The following is a 16,473-nucleotide window of genomic DNA, read 5'->3' as shown; positions in this document are numbered from 1 at the left end:
ATGATAATTATTCAGATATGTTCTAAAATATTCAACAGAACTTCAATTTAAGAGTTAAACCTTTACACACGAAAAATGAGTCTCAATCGTCACCTAATTCGATATAACAAAAACAAGTTTAAATTAAGAAAGAAATTAAATATGAATGTTTAATATTAAGCTTCGAATAATGCATCAATATGCGACACGTTGAAATAAAATTTGAATTTGCATAAAAATTCACAGTATATTTATTATTCCGACCCTCCATTATCCGAATCAAATTTAGCGCAAGACCAGTAGGTAATGAAACTGTAGAAGAAAATTTGTAAATACTTGATATTGTTGACGAAAATTAACCGAGACAAAAAGGCATCAATGTGCGCGTACAACACTTTCTTCTCGCGAACAAAAACTGAATTTAACTGAACATAATAGAATGGAATTTTAGTTACAGCATAATAGAAGAAAATTGCGCTCGTTAGTTTCATCTTTTGTCCATTACCCGAATGAAATTTATCTTAGAACCGGTAGATAATGAAACATTGAACGAAGCTTGGAGTTGTTGATCTCAAAATTTTAATATTGTTTAATCATCGAATAGCGAAACTCAACCACAATAGAATAATCAATAAAAAATAATTTATCCTTTATTCGCATTTTCTATTCATTATCCAACTGAAAATCTTAAAACCAGTAGGTAACGAAAACTTGAACAAAGCTTCGAGTTGTAAGCCTTAACAATGAAATAATGGGATTCAGCCTCACTAGAATAACAAATAAAATATAATTTCATTCTTTCTTCATATTTTCTATTCATTGTACAATTGAAATTTCTCTTGAAACCACCATTAAGGCACAATAGAATAATAAATAAAATATAATTTCATTCTTTATTCACATTCTCTATTCATTATCCAACTGAAAATCTTGAAACCGGTAGGTAACGAAAGAGTGAACGATGCTTGGAGTATAGTAAGCGTTAACAAGGATCAACAGACGCAACAAAAGATCAACGTACGCGCGCAGATCCTCTTCTTCTCGCGAACAAAAGACGTTATTACCGAGCAAAGAGCGAGACTGACCTGACATAATAGAATGCGGGATGAGCCCGCGATCCCTGTGTGTATAGATACAGTTACACCGGCCGCGTAGACGAGCCCGTCATAAAGGATTCGATACCGCGTAAATACGTGGGTGTCGCTTAGGGAAAGTAAAAAACGCTCCAGGGACACGTGTATATTGTCTCCTCAACGCGTCGCGTCGTCGAGACGCCCATCGGTGGGCGTCATCATAATCGTAAGTATGCGGGCACCGTGCGCAACTTATGAAACCGAACCGAAGAATGAAGGGAAGGATTTTAAAGAATGCGGTACGTATTCACTTTCAACGGACCAAGTTATTGAACTTCGAACGCGACGGCAGAACCTCGATTATCTTTTTGAACCCATTGAAATTAAAGATTATTGGAAAAAAAATTATGAGATTATTGGGATCAAGATCAAATTTTAGATAATGCAATTGCTAACTACCAATTAGAGGTAATATGTTGAAGTGAAATAGTTATATGCGTTCGTGTATTATTTCTGTTTAATACCATCAAAAGATTCATTAGTATTTTATTTTAATATAATTATTATTATTATTATAATCATGAATGTATGCAGCGGATGAACTTCCGAGTACAAAGGGTTGATTGGGAGTTAATCGATTGAACTTAATTAACACTAAAATTACCGTGTAATTTTAAAACTGGGTCAATTTAATCCGTTTGGTAGTTTTAGTGATAATATCTTCGATCTAGTTAGAAAGTTTCGATAACGTTCAAAAGTTTAAACATTCCCTATTATTTCCATGCTGTTCTTCTCCATTCTCTTCCCTTTCTTCTCGATGAATAATAGTGATCGCGAAATTGTTAATTATCAATTACTCGAGGGTGATGTTCGAAATATACTGTACCTACAATCTGGAACGAGTTTGCAGACCCTTAATCGGATTGAAGCGCGGCGCGCGTAAAAATGCGCGCAGAAATGTACGCGTCGAGGGATACCGAATTAATTTCCAATTTATTTGCAACACGATTCATGGTAACACGTTAATTAGGAACTGGACCGGTTTTCGTAGAACTCTTTAGAATTATTTATACATACATGCACGCATTCCGGTGACTTAGCATCCCATTTTTTTCTCATTTTTCTTTTCCTTTTTCCTTGTTCGAACCAAGTTTCGAGCGGTTACGTAAAAGCGTTTCGTGATGAATGCAAATTCGGTAGATCGTGGCAACAATTGTGGGAATCGAAGAACCGGAAACAAGCAAGCTCCCGATAACGTGCATTTTCAGAAGGGATTACTGACTATTTCCTGTTATTATATTTTATAAACAAATTTTTCTATTTTGTAATTTTGTAAATGAATTTTTCTATTATACATTTTCTTTCACACTTTTGTTTATTTTCCTATTTTTCACTTTATAAACAAATATTTACATTATATATTTTCTTTTACATTCTTCTTTTATTTTCATATTTTATATTTCATCAAAAAACATTAAAAACAAACGGAGAAAAAAATAAACTAATAACATTCTTATGTGTAGCCATTTTTCTATTAAACGAACTTTTCAACAATTATGATCTTATAAGTTATCACTTTTTGGATATTAACGGACAATCTTTGTTCACATTACGTGAAAAATTAAGTAAAAAGTTTGTTTATCTCGAAGTATCATTATAAACGCAAATTAATTCGATTGGAGGAGATGTGGATTTGTACATATATTTCAGTTTCGACGATGCGCAGAAGCGCGTAAAAGAAGCAACGTGCAATATCTGACACCATTAAACTTTATTTTATGCATTTTTCTCGTGTTCGATCGTTATAAACATACTTGGCCCAGTTGCGTGAGGCGCTATGCGTTCGTTCGTCAATGTTGTGAAGCAGTTTACGGGAAAATGGTTGCCTTTATCGCTGCATTTGTAAGTACTTACATGTTATCTTATTTGTTCTCCTACACGAAAGAGTTTCGTACCTTTCACTCGAAAACGAATTGTCCGTGTTCCGTACACTCAACAAGAGATAAGTAAATGTTTGTCGATCACGCCTAAGCAAACGTGTGATGAACGTGTAAACGTGATTTAAGAATTTCGTTAAATACCGATGGCACAAATAAATCGTTATAATTCCTTATACATAGATAGAAGTAAAATAACATACGATTAAAAATAAAGTTTTTATATCAACACATTTACTACTTCCAAAACATTGAAAACAATTATAATACGTAAGATCATTCATGCTGAATAAACGTGTTTAACGCTAGAACCATCGAGCAGACACATTGACATTTTTTATACTTTCACCAAGATTAGAGGAGTCCACGGCACATGTAAAATTAAAAAGATCGAAAAACGCATATATGCGCCCACATTACTCAAAGGGTTCAAATGTTCGTGGCACGACTCTATATATACCATTCGAGACGAAAGGGTTAATAAAAAAATGTTAAAAAATTCGAAAAATGGAGTTAATCGATTTGGCCAATGAACGGCTCAATTGTTCTTCGTTTACAGTTGACGTGAAACGGGAGGCTACGTGTTCGGGACAGCGAGACGACATTTATTCGCGGGCAACAGGTGCTCATTATGCGACGGTCCGTTCTCGTTTCCGTACGTGTTTTGTCCCGTGCGCGGGTTCGCATTCCGCGCGGATCAAATAGTTTCCATTTCACCCGGCCAGGATTCGGTGTACCATTCCAGGATGACTTTCACGCAAAGAAATCATTCTGGTCACACACAGCGGACGCCGCGCCCCGCTAGAAATTCTGTAATGACCTACTGTTGCTCACCGAGATTTCCCTCAGCGAGCCGCGGGTTTTTTTGTCTGCCTGCTGAAAAAAAGGGAAAAAAATGAAATTTCGTTCGGACCGTACGAAATCTTACGACGAATCGGAAAATCGAGAAGAAATTTCGTCACGCGAGATTAAGCTTCGAACGGTGCTGGTCGTCCGGCGGCGGCGCGTAAATACATTTGCACCGGAAGTGAAGCCTCGGAGGTTTAAAAGTCACCTACTTTTCTGTTTTTCTGAACGCATTTCATACTTTTTCACGCAGAAAGTTTGTTAACGCTGTAGAGAAATTAGCCGATGTGGTCGAGTGAAAAATTGATTGATCGAACAGATGTTTCACTCGAAAGTAATACAGGTTATACGATAAAAGTTTGTTATATGATAAATTTGATAAATTTCAAGTTTCTTTATAGAAACTTCAAGAGTGCATCTACTGAGACTTCAATTGATTTGCAATTCAGTTTGTGTATTGCTAAATCAAAATCTCTTATTGCTAAAGGAAAAAGTCAAGAATGGTCACTTTGATATATTTTGGTCAGGTAGGTCTAGCCTTGGTAGGTTTAGCCAACTTCTAGTGTTAATCCTTTCGACACGGACTCTTTATAAGGAAAATAAAATAGACAGACTACATTTCTAATACCATTTCTATTTGACTACATTTATATTTCTAATACTACATTTCCATTTGAATTTATTCAAACTAATAGGTTAAAACAAAAAAATTTAACTTTCTTTACTTCAGTGCAATGTTACAGCCTAGAACATATATGTTCCAATCGACCAATTTACTTGGGCATATGTGTCTCAATAGTCTCGAAAGGGTTAAACGATCCTCGAGGACAATTACTATGCGCCTCTCACATCCTGAGTCAATCCTAAAAGCTAAAAGTCCACAGGGGCAGGGGGAATCGACCGCACGCTCCACCTCTCGGTCCTTCCAGGAAACATAGTAGCCGAGCCTCCGCAGTCCCAAAATTCGATAAACATGCAAAACCACCACTGGTGAGAGAAATTTAATCCTGAGTAAAAGAGTCCCCTTGCTCATGTGACTTTTTAGCTTTTAGGATTGAATCCGGACGTGAGAGGCGCATAGTAGTGACCAAAGAAAGATTCCTCTCGATTTTGCTACAGTATCAAAACTAAGCAAACAGAATTTTCATGACGATCTTAATATCTATTAACAGGAGCATCCTCAGTGTAAGAGTCCTCTTGCTCATGTGACTTTTAGGATTGAGTCGGGACGTGAGAGGTGCATAATGGTCACCAAAGAGAGATTCTTCTTAATTTTCCTACAGTATCAAAACTGAACAAACAGAATTTCCACGACGATCTTAATATTTATCGGAGAAAGAAGCGCGTAACAAACGGATTCGCTTCGCGGTGAACAGCCGTGTTTCTCGGTGGTGGCGTCGCTCGAAGTGAGTTCGTAGACCAGGAAACGCCCGCGGTTAATGCAGCCATTAGTTGTTTCCAATCGTCAACGCTCCACGATGGACCCGGCCGACCGGTAACGGAATTTCTCGAGTATCTCGTTTCGCGACCGTCGTTTCCTCCGCGAACACGCCAGGACACTAGGAAACGGCGCGAACGGTTTCATAAGCACATATCAGTCGGCACCGACTACACTTTCTCCGGGCTCCCCTAACTGCCTTTTGTTACATTACATCGAATATCGGCCAGGCAGGCCCCGGTTAATCGAACACACGCGACTTTCTACATAGTTAACCGTTTGAGTGCCAAGGGTTTTTGTCAGGCATTGAAAAGCTTCCAAAGATAATTGTTTAGAAATGTTATATATTGGTCCCGATCGAAACAGCTGTAGAGAACCAATATAAAGTTACAACCTATATCGCTTTCGGTGAAGAACCGATATTATATCGGGTTTATATCGGTTCTATAACTGTTATTCTTCAGTTCTGAATTTTTGTACAACCGAGAAATAACAGTCTTAGAATCGATATAGAACCGATATAACGTAATATCAACATAAACATTATCATTACCATCATCATCAAATTCAACATGAACGTCAACCTGAACATGAACATGAACGTGAACATAACATAATATGTATAATATATAATAACTGATATACCGAATAATAGTTAGGAATATGACTTTATTTCGGTTATTCATAACTGTTTAAAGAACCGAAACCAATATCATAACTGTTTTCAACCCCCGATCTTTAACAAAATCCGGTGGAAAAGTTTCATGCGGCGCGATCGCGCTTCTTTCGTTTCAGCTCGGAAATTGAGTTACGCTTTTGTCTTTTCGCATAAAAAAATTGTATAAATACTGCGATCTCTTTATTTTTGCACACCGAAGCAGGTAATAAGAAAAATAATAATAAATAATCTAATAAAAATGAATAAATAATTCTAATGTTAATCAAAATCATACGATAATCACTTAGATAACTGGCGGAGCTTGTATATAACTAATTATTCGTAAAAAACTCGAACCAACAATTTTTCTTTCAGAATACCATGGTTGACATTAGGGAACAAAAATTTCTATCAGATAAAGAAATAGAAAAACAAAAAAAGTGGACACCGATGAACTTCGAATAATATCGTCATTTATCCCTCATTACGTTTCGCGTGGCGGGAAACCATATTGTATATCGGATGCCTGCACGAGTTCACAATTTTATGGACCGTTTCGCGAAAACTGGTAACAAGGATGAAAGTCCGTTTCGTCCGACGAGAGAATAATTCAATCAGGAATAAAACAGAAAGCGTATTAACAGCCGGTCGTTCTCGGTGCTTTGTGTTCCACTTCAAACGATTAAACGAGCCACGATCCTCTATGTAAAAAGTGTATCGATGAGGCTCAGTTGTCACCGTTGTTTTGCATTTTAATTGAAATTGCCGATCGAGTCGCAATTTTTTGAAGGAAGCATTAAAGAAGGGAAGAAGTAGAACGGAACTGGCAATATTCGTTTTTCAAATGAAGCCGATTTATTTGAATGGACGACTTTAACACGTTCGTGACCAACGTCACATTGATAGCTTCATATTTCGCGAATGTTTTCATAGCAATTCCACTATAGAAAATAAAAACTAGATGATAGATGTGCACCTATACAATCTAGTGTATTGTAAAACAGAAATCAAGATGTTCAGATCAAATTTGACCATAAAGTCTCGTGAATCTCCTGCAGTTTTATAGGAAATTATTTCGAACAACACAGAAGCTATATTTAACCGTGCATAATTTAACTTTTAATCGGAATTTTTGTATGGAAGATTTGATTATAATTACCTTCTCTCTTCTGAACACACTTGCAATACTTTTTACATGCCTATATTTGATGAGAGTTAATTATAGTTTTAGCGGCTAATTGAATTAAATTGCAAAAGTCACAGATATGAAAAATAAATATGAAGAACAACTCTTTCGAACATCCATAAAAGTACAATGAGTTTCGTGTATATAGGTAAAGATAGTAAATTATATCACATTTAGCAATCATAATACGATTAAGACAAATAAAAATTGCAAAAGATAAATGTAAAGCTTATCGTAACAATCGCAAAAGACCATTTACTATACCACAGAAAAATTCTGCTTAAAAGAAATTATGCTTGGTTACATACAATTACTACTTTCTCTCTTCTAAATGCATATAGAGTAAGTTTCATGTATATAATTTACAAGAATAAACTGTACGAACGTCTGTAAGTCATAAGGAACATAAACATGAAAAAGAAATGTAAAGTCTGTTGAATCTGCCATATTTCTTTTAAACACTCATTGCTAATTGACAGAAATTATGCAGTTCATCTTTCACCAGACAAAACTTCTAAAATTAATACGTTCGTTATACTTCAATTATCAATTTATTTCAACAAGAATCCTCAATATTGATATTTGAATGACGCTTGGAGCGAACGCGTTAATTTTCTTAACCCTTTGAGTCCCAGAAAACTCTTTTTTTCGCCAACAAAATTCATTCATTGTTTTTTGAACGTAGGAACGGAATGTATAATTAAATACATTCGAATTGACATACTTTTAAAGATACTGGGCTTTCGAATTCCATTGAATACGAATCGCAGCAGATTAACTGAATTATTTTGCTAATATCCTTACGAGATTGATCAATTTCAAATAATCTTTTTAAAATTTTCAACGTTGCAACGAATATTAATGATGGCGCAGATACACCAGCAAGTAATTTGCGACATCTTTTCTGGCAGCGATTCGCAGAAGTGTTTTTACATTTCTATTTTATGTCATTTCATTTTATTACTGTTGCAAATTAAATAAACTTACCGCCAGCAATCTGCGACGCGTCTACAGACTTCAGAAAAGTCGTTATCACAGAAAAATGTCGCAAATTACTTGCCAATGTATCTGCACCATAACCGTTTGAGTCCCACTAGATTTGACCACTGTGAATGGTCGACAGTATACTTGAATTTTACCAATACTTGTTCATCATATCGTTCACTCTTTTTTTATGTAAACTGCATAAGCAATACATTTTATTTGTGGTTTAGATTATTTTCAATCATTTTGGTCGAATAAAAAAAGCATTATCGTGCTACTTAGCACTTGTCTACAGGAGCTAAGCCAATCGTTATCCGTCCTGCTTGGGTCCTTTCGACAGTGTTCGTTTCAAAAGTCTTGGAACTCAAACGGTTACTCCATTTAATGTCAATACGAGATACCCCCTAGTAAGGGTATGTGCCGCGAGTGCCTAGTATATCAGTAAGTTGTCTTTTTAAAATTAATTCTTGGCACCCAAGGCAAGAGGTTTAGATTTCCCCGGCAGCGAATGTGTTAATACAAAAGCCACGAGTGACAGCGTTTGCGGCGGATCGTACTCACATTAACCATCCGTGGTCGCCTTTACGTCGCTTTATTCCAGTCAGAGACACCTCTTCGCGGAGGTCCTCCTCGAGATCCTCCCCAAGGTCGCGCTGCGGTTCCTCTCACTTTGTCACTTCTCCGGTGGAAAGGATCGTTCCCCTTCGCATCCGCACACACTTTTGAAACGCTCGCTCTCTTTTTTAACCGACACTCGCGCTTTCGACGATCAACCCCGTCTCCCGGACCAGTCCATGGGACAATGAATTATATGGAAAATCGACGGGCCCGAGGAAGAAAACAAAGTCAAACGACGAGAACACGGTCGAGACTGGTGCGTGTCGGGACGCGCGGCAGGATCATGACGATGTGATCGAAGGCGCGATCAACAGCTCTGCCATCGGAGCAGACAACCGGCTGGCTGAATGACTAACTGACACTGCCCGCTGACTACCAGCCGTGAACTGCCAGTCGCGGATCCAAGCCCCGATCACCACCATCCTTGCTGGCCTTCCTCCTCTTTCTCTGGCCGCCGAGTTACTGACGACCGTCCTCTCTCTTTTCTCTCCCTCCTCCGCCTCCCTTACCCGCCAAGGTATAACCAGAGTACGAATAGCGCGCGCGGCCGCTTTGTCCTCCGTTGACGAACTTTTGTTTAACCGCTAAAAAACCAGAAGTTCGTTCACGTCTGCTTAAAAGTCTTTCATCGGTCGTCAACATTGTCAGCATTAAATTGTGAGCATTAAATAAAACTATAGAGTAGTCCGAGGCGAGTCGAATCATCTTTCCTTGTAAAGAAATGAGAATACTTAAACAGTAATTATTAAAAACGAAAATGAATTTTGAAATGTTTCTCTTGCGAATAGAAACTAAGTAACGAGAAATATAATTTACGATACGATAAATGTGGAGTAGATTCTCGTTTCAACCCGATTCACCCCATGATCCCATTCACCTTGGTCTAGCCTACTATGCGTTAACACTTTAACCGTCATAACACCCGAATTTGGATGGTGCAGCTGTTTGTGCAAATTTAATAATTAATTTCCTCATTGACATATTAAATGAAGGAAATTATTAAAATCGCTGTGAGAAATTTTGATTTTTCATATATAAATTCCATTTATATATGATAATCATTTTTCATATATGAGTTCGTTGGACACTGTCGATCTTTTGCGTTAATTTTCTTGTAGGCCTTTATCTGCATATTTTCATGTATTCCTACGTGCCTTCTTTCATAATTTATAATTATGCACGACTTGTCATCATTTCCATTAGAGTTTAATGTTAATACTGAAATAGATAAAAATAAACCATAGTAAACTCTAGCGATCTGCGAATCTTTGGAATAGTTAAGTAAGTTTAAATGTTTAAATCACTTAAAGGTGTAGGTTAACACATTGACGCTCACTTTGAAATCGGTGATGGGCGACAAAAGCAATTTTGTTTTGTTAGTTAGTTGATTCTTGGAAAGTTCAATCAAGATTTCATACTTTCAGAATAAAATTACTATATCTTTTCATTTATAATACTAAGAATATAGAGCAGCCATTACCGTCATTTGCACCTACATTCACGAGCATCGGACGGCTATAGACGGCATTTACGTTAACGTGTTAAGGAACGTAATATTCATTTTCAAAAATAATCGTTACCTTGAAGTCGTTGCTCCTCATTGTTCAGCGATTCCAGTTGTAGATGAACAAAGAAAAATTCAGCTAATTTTTCATTTATTCGAAATGACTTTTTGTTTACATGTTGCATACAATTTCGTTCACTGTTATGAAACATGTACGTAGATACTTAAGTAGATATATTCCTTACGTGAAAAGAGGCGAGAAACAAAAGCGATAAGTCGTCAGTGTTGGAAAAAGAAAGCAAAAGCGAACCGTAACTGAAAGAAGAGAAAACGTGGATCGTAGCCCGCAGCTACGGCCCGTCCTGGTGAAAGCCCATGCACGTTGGCTTTGCTCGAAATGTTCGTTCCGGCGTGATACCAGAAAGAGTTCTTTGTCGGGCAACAGCTGATTTCTCTGGGAACTTGTCCTCCGATTTTATTAAGCAACTGTCACTTACATTATCATACTTCATTAAAACTTTGTAATACTTCGTTAACCTGTTGCGCTGGGAAGACTTTACTTAGGTACCATGCACATCGAGATGTTTTTGTTCCAAAATTGCCAATGACGTTTTATACAAATCGATAGGTTTGTTTCATTGCGTATACTATGTAGATTATTTTGAAATGATCACTCTATACAAAATTAGTGTACAAGCATACATATCTGCGTAAAATAGGTAAAAACAACATTCTTCTCTATGCTATTCTTATTCGGCAAACATACTTTCAATTCTTATTACATACCTTCTTATAATATTAATGACAAATACGACACTGAGATGTCAGACCTGAAGACCGACATCGTGAAATACAACATCGTATTGTTCTGTGAACACAGTGCAAGTAGGCTACGTGATGTGAGAAAATACCGATGGCCAAAAATAATATTGGTAAATGTAATCGTTTCAAAATAAAACAGATTGAATAGATAATGTATTTTCTTATTCTTGAATGTTAATGAATGCTGCATCTTACTACTTCATACATTTGAAGTGCAGAGTGCTGCCATCTAATGTCTCCTAGAAGTATCTTGACAAAACGAAGCTAGTAATAACATCAGATAATGGTAACACAACAAGGTCTTCGTTTGTGGTAAAACACTCGTAACAGAAATAAAGCATGTAGCTAATTCGATTTCTACTAACAAGATAGCCATATCCTGTATTATCGATAACATCGAGCGCGACACCGAAATGGTACGGCGGTCCTGGGGTCCTCCAAAGCCCTAAACGAAAATTCTCATAAGCTGCAACGTCTGCACTTTACGTATTTTAAGTCTGTGATTTTTAACACTGTCGGTATTTCAGAATTGTAGATAGGAAGTTGTATTGCACAGGACTCCTATACATACCAACTGCAATGTTCATGCATTATGGTTGAAATAGAAAGAACTCGAAATAAATGAATATAGCAATGTTTGACGCAAAATTGAATGATTTTTAATATTGATTACGTTGTATACAGTAGACAGTAATACTCTTTTAAGGAAAAAAATAAACTATTAAAGTATCTAACCCTGTCTAATTTATAATTTTCCAACATTCTCTGCATAAGAATATACATGTGTTTTAAAATTTATTACATGCCTGACTTCATTTATGTATCACTTTCTTATTAATAAGATTTTTTATCCAGAAATACGATCGCTATGTGAGAATCATTATTTCGTTATTATTACGTTCCCTTTGTAATATGAGATCAAGGTTAAGAGAACATCCTACGAACATTCATTTTATCTCATTTATTATTTTTGTACGTACAGTCACACAAACGATTGGTAACACTAGTATAACACTAAACACCATAAAAAATTACATTGCACCCGGACGACTTAATTTTATCGTTTCTTGTGCGAATTCGCCTACGTGAGAATTTATTAAGCGTCCCAATACGGCTGTTGACTAAGGTATCATTGATCGTATTTGATTGTTCTGTCATTATATATATGTTGTATTAGCATATGTAAATAAATAGTTACTAACAAAAAAAACGTACGAACCCTCATAATAATATTCAAATTTTCTTCTAACAATAGAAATACACGTTGTCAATCTCAGTAGACAAGCACAGAAATTTCAAAAAAAATACAATTGAAAAATATCGTGTAATATTTAATACATTGATAACCATTCGAAATATTGGGGCTAAATTTGTTTAGTAAAACTATTATACATTATTATAGTGTATGATTTGTCCTTTTGTACATAAAATTCTTCGAAATATCTACTGAAAAAATGAGCATCATATTTTCGTAAATAATATTTGATATTTTAAAATATAAAAATCAGAACAGTCATTTCAAATTTAGTCATAAAGTTCATCATTATTTTTTAAATATTATTTTACATTAAGATACATAATTATTATGTAAATTTTGAAAAATTAAGAAGTCAGTATAACAAAAATTAATTTTATAAAATATTGTCAAAATATTCAAAGTACTGTATGGTACATGTTTTTAAAATGTACATGTATATAACGTTATTCCATCAAATATTTTTTATGCCGTTAATTCTCCGCTGCCAGGTATCGCGATGTTTCTAGACAGATACAACATGTCACCACTTCCGATTACTACGTGATTGCAGTCAATAGTGAGTAATTTTCTTTCATTTTCAGCATTAATCCCTATCAATTTTATACATTATATAATCCTTAAATTTATATAATAAATTTCTGAGATTATTCTTATTAAATATTGCGTATATTTTTACCAATAAAGTATAACTATGGTAAGACACTTGATAGAATATTCTAGAAAACGGAACAAACTTCCGTTGAATCCCTTCTAGAATCTTCAAAGCTCGATAAAAGCAGCTGCAGCGCGGCAGGATTCAATACTTTGAAAAGTGACAGCGCAAGAAGCGGATCCTCGGAAAACGTACGAGAAGATACGTTGTTCAGTGCATAGAAGTGCAAATAATCGTGGACGTTAACAGTGTGGACACATTTGTTGTAGTGTAAAATTGTGTTTTGGTATTAATTGATATTGTATTAAATACGAAAATGCCTGAAGACGTAACAATGGCTGATACCGGCGAAGTGGAAACTTTCGCCTTTCAAGCCGAAATTGCACAGTTGATGAGCTTAATCATCAACACTTTTTATTCCAACAAAGAAATTTTTATTCGAGAATTAATCTCAAATGCATCTGATGTAAGTAAAATTTATTTTTAATTGAAACATAAACTTTGATGAAATTTACAAATCAAAACTGCTCGTTTGTATTTCGAAGGAAACTGAAATTGGTAAACAATTTTATAGAATATTTTACTTGATAGTAAGTAATTTTAATTTTTTTTGTTCTAGGCTTTGGATAAAATTCGTTATGAGTCTCTTACTGATCCATCAAAGCTTGACACATGCAAAGAATTATTTATTAAAATCATTCCTAATAAGAATGATCGTACTTTGACTATTTTAGACTCGTGAGTATTACTTTTATTTTTTATTGTATAATATTTTGTTCTAAATTATAATTTACAAAAATTACATGATTCTTTTGAAAAACATTGTTTTTAATTTTAATTTAAAGAAATAAACTTTTGTAAAAATACAAATAAGTTATTAAATTTTATTTATTACAGTGGCATTGGTATGACTAAAGCTGATCTTGTAAACAACCTGGGCACTATTGCTAAATCTGGCACAAAAGCATTTATGGAAGCGCTCCAAGCTGGTGCAGATATTTCTATGATTGGTCAATTTGGCGTGGGTTTCTATTCTGCTTATTTGGTAGCTGATAAAGTTGTTGTCATCTCAAAGAACAATGATGATGAGCAGTATTTGTGGGAATCTTCTGCTGGTGGTTCATTCACTGTCCGTCCAGACAATGGTGAACCAATTGGAAGGGGCACAAAGATCATCTTGCACATTAAGGAAGATCAGACAGAATACTTAGAAGAATCAAAGATTAAGGAAGTTGTGAAAAAGCACTCGCAGTTTATCGGTTATCCAATCAAACTTGTTGTTGAAAAAGAAAGAGACAAAGAATTAAGCGACGATGAAGAAGAAGAACAACCCGAAAAGGAAGAAGGAAAGACAGATGAGGACAAACTCCAAATTGAGGAAGTTGGAGAAGATGACGATGAAGATAAACCGAAGGATGAGAAAAAGAAGAAAAAGAAGACAATTAAAGAAAAGTATACAGAAGATGAAGAACTCAATAAGACAAAACCAATTTGGACAAGAAACCCAGATGATATTACACAAGAAGAATACGGTGATTTTTACAAGAGCTTGACCAATGACTGGGATGATCATTTAGCTGTTAAACATTTCTCTGTAGAAGGGCAATTGGAATTTCGTGCATTGCTTTTTATTCCAAGGCGTGCTCCATTTGATCTTTTTGAAAGCAAGAAGAGATTGAACAATATCAAGTTGTATGTGCGAAGAGTATTCATTATGGACAATTGTGAAGACCTTATTCCAGAATATCTTAACTTCATTAAGGGTGTTGTAGATAGTGAAGACCTTCCATTGAATATTTCTCGTGAAATGTTACAACAAAATAAAATACTTAAAGTTATCAGAAAGAATCTTGTTAAGAAATGCTTGGAACTTTTTGAAGAACTGGCTGAGGATAAAGAAAATTACAAGAAATGTTATGAACAATTTAGCAAGAATTTGAAATTAGGTATTCACGAAGATAGTCAGAATAGGAAGAAGCTTGCAGAGTTGCTTAGGTATCGTACTTCTGCTTCTGGAGATGAAATGTGTTCGCTAAAGGATTATGTTGGTAGAATGAAAGAAAATCAAAAACACATCTACTACATTACTGGTGAAAGCAAAGAGCAAGTAGCAAACAGTTCGTTTGTAGAGAGGGTTAAAAAGCGTGGTTTCGAAGTAGTGTACATGACAGAACCAATTGATGAATATGTTGTACAACAGTTGAAAGAATTTGATGGCAAACAGCTGGTTTCTGTAACAAAAGAAGGTTTGGAGCTTCCGGAAGATGAGGAGGAGAAGAAGAAACGTGAAGAAGATAAAGCTAAATTCGAAAATCTATGTAAAGTCATGAAAGACATTTTAGATAAGAAGGTTGAAAAGGTTGTTATATCTAATAGGTTAGTCGATTCTCCATGTTGTATCGTTACTTCACAATATGGATGGACAGCAAACATGGAGAGGATCATGAAAGCCCAAGCACTTAAAGACACATCGACTATGGGATATATGGCTGCTAAAAAACACTTGGAAATCAACCCTGACCATCCAATTATGGAGAATTTGAGACAAAAGGTTGAAGTAGACAAGCATGATAAATCTATGAAAGATCTTGTTATGCTTCTATTTGAAACAGCACTATTGTCTTCTGGCTTTGCATTAGAAGACCCACAAATACATGCATCCAGAATATACAGGATGATCAAGCTTGGTCTTGGCCTTGATGATGGTGATACAGTAAATGTAGAAACTGAGAAAATGGATACAGAAGTTCCTCCTGTAGAAGATGAAACGCAAGAAGGTTCTAGAATGGAAGAAGTAGATTAAGATTGTCATTTAAAATTACTGAACTAAATCCAAAGACTTATAGAATGTAGAAAGACTGTTACAAATTATTTCTACTTAAGTATTAAATAATTCATCATTTTTTCTTTTTCATGTGACAGAATTAAGTGTTATGCTTATTGTTATATATGACAAAATTGCTATATTTATTTGACATAATTTATAAGCATAAAAGAGCAGTTTCAAGTGTGAGATACTGCCCTTCAAGTTGAAGCCTGCCACTTGATTCTGTCCCAAAATCTCTGTTACATCATTTTTACGAGATTACAGTGTAATTTTTATTTATTTTTTACTGATTATATTTGTTTTTGTCTCACGCTGTCACCATTCCATTGTGAAATCATTGCATAGTCTACTAATTAAAATTGTAAACAATTGCGTGCGAAATAAAGAAACTACCTTACAGATTTAAATGAATATAATTCCATTTACCGTTTTTCATTAAATCTCAAAGTAAAAAGTTAAAACGTAATTTTGTATTTCAAAGATTTGAAATACTAAGGCCATTTTGATACATATATGTTAAAAAGGTTTCATAATCCGTAACAAACATAATAAAGTAATACATTTGAAAAAGATTATTTTTAGATTTTGATGTACAAAGGTTGGAATTTGAAAAGCAAATGTAAGCTGTGGATCCTCATCTACTAAATCTTACAAAAGTTTCTAACCAACAATAAAATGCGAAATTCAATAA

The 16,473-nt window shown here is 35.1% G+C and overlaps 2 protein-coding genes and 1 long non-coding RNA gene across 5 annotated transcripts in view; 2 read left to right on the top strand and 1 right to left on the bottom strand.

Annotated features, from left to right (window-relative positions):
* Positions 1 to 9,261, bottom strand: part of CalpC (calpain C) — an 80,983-nt gene extending 71,722 nt beyond the window's left edge. Inside the window, exon 1 of one of the 3 annotated variants that reach the window (XM_031970463.2) lies at positions 8,663 to 9,261. Coding sequence is in view for 1 of the 3 variants with exons in the window: in XM_031970464.2 (XP_031826324.1) it covers positions 8,663 to 8,671 (9 nt within the window). In the remaining 2 variants the exon portion in view is untranslated. The remainder of the gene's footprint in view (positions 1 to 8,662) is intronic. The other 2 variants (XM_031970465.2, XM_031970464.2) reach the window with 2 other exon arrangements.
* A 2,702-nt stretch (positions 9,262 to 11,963) lies between these two features.
* Positions 11,964 to 13,066, top strand: LOC143174722 (uncharacterized). Its single transcript, XR_012998967.1, has 3 exons — positions 11,964 to 12,171; positions 12,792 to 12,859; positions 13,014 to 13,066. It is a non-coding gene; the product is annotated as an uncharacterized LOC143174722 (long non-coding RNA).
* Positions 13,067 to 13,088: 22 nt separating this feature from the next.
* Hsp90 (heat shock protein 90) lies at positions 13,089 to 16,189 on the top strand. Its single transcript, XM_031970169.2, has 3 exons — positions 13,089 to 13,421; positions 13,575 to 13,693; positions 13,853 to 16,189. The coding sequence occupies exons 1-3, from the start codon at positions 13,272 to 13,274 to the stop codon at positions 15,756 to 15,758; spliced, it is 2,175 nt and encodes a 724-aa protein (XP_031826029.1). The 5' UTR covers positions 13,089 to 13,271; the 3' UTR covers positions 15,759 to 16,189.
* The last annotated feature ends 284 nt before the right edge of the window (positions 16,190 to 16,473 follow it).

Source organism: Nomia melanderi, chromosome 7 (assembly GCF_051020985.1).
Source record: "Nomia melanderi isolate GNS246 chromosome 7, iyNomMela1, whole genome shotgun sequence".
NCBI classification, from domain to species: domain Eukaryota; kingdom Metazoa; phylum Arthropoda; class Insecta; order Hymenoptera; family Halictidae; genus Nomia; species Nomia melanderi.
This window is presented reverse-complemented; position numbering and strand designations above follow the sequence as displayed.

What these genes read in the sequence shown, in the direction of transcription:
- Hsp90 (XM_031970169.2), top strand. Translation starts at nt 13,272, where the DNA reads ATGCCTGAAGACGTAACAATGGCTGATACCGGCGAAGTGGAAACTTTC. An exon ending in TAATCTCAAATGCATCTGAT is followed by an intron (nt 13,422 to 13,574) that starts GTAAGTAAAATT and finishes TTTTTGTTCTAG; the next exon opens with GCTTTGGATAAAATTCGTTA. An exon ending in ACTTTGACTATTTTAGACTC is followed by an intron (nt 13,694 to 13,852) that starts GTGAGTATTACT and finishes TATTTATTACAG; the next exon opens with TGGCATTGGTATGACTAAAG.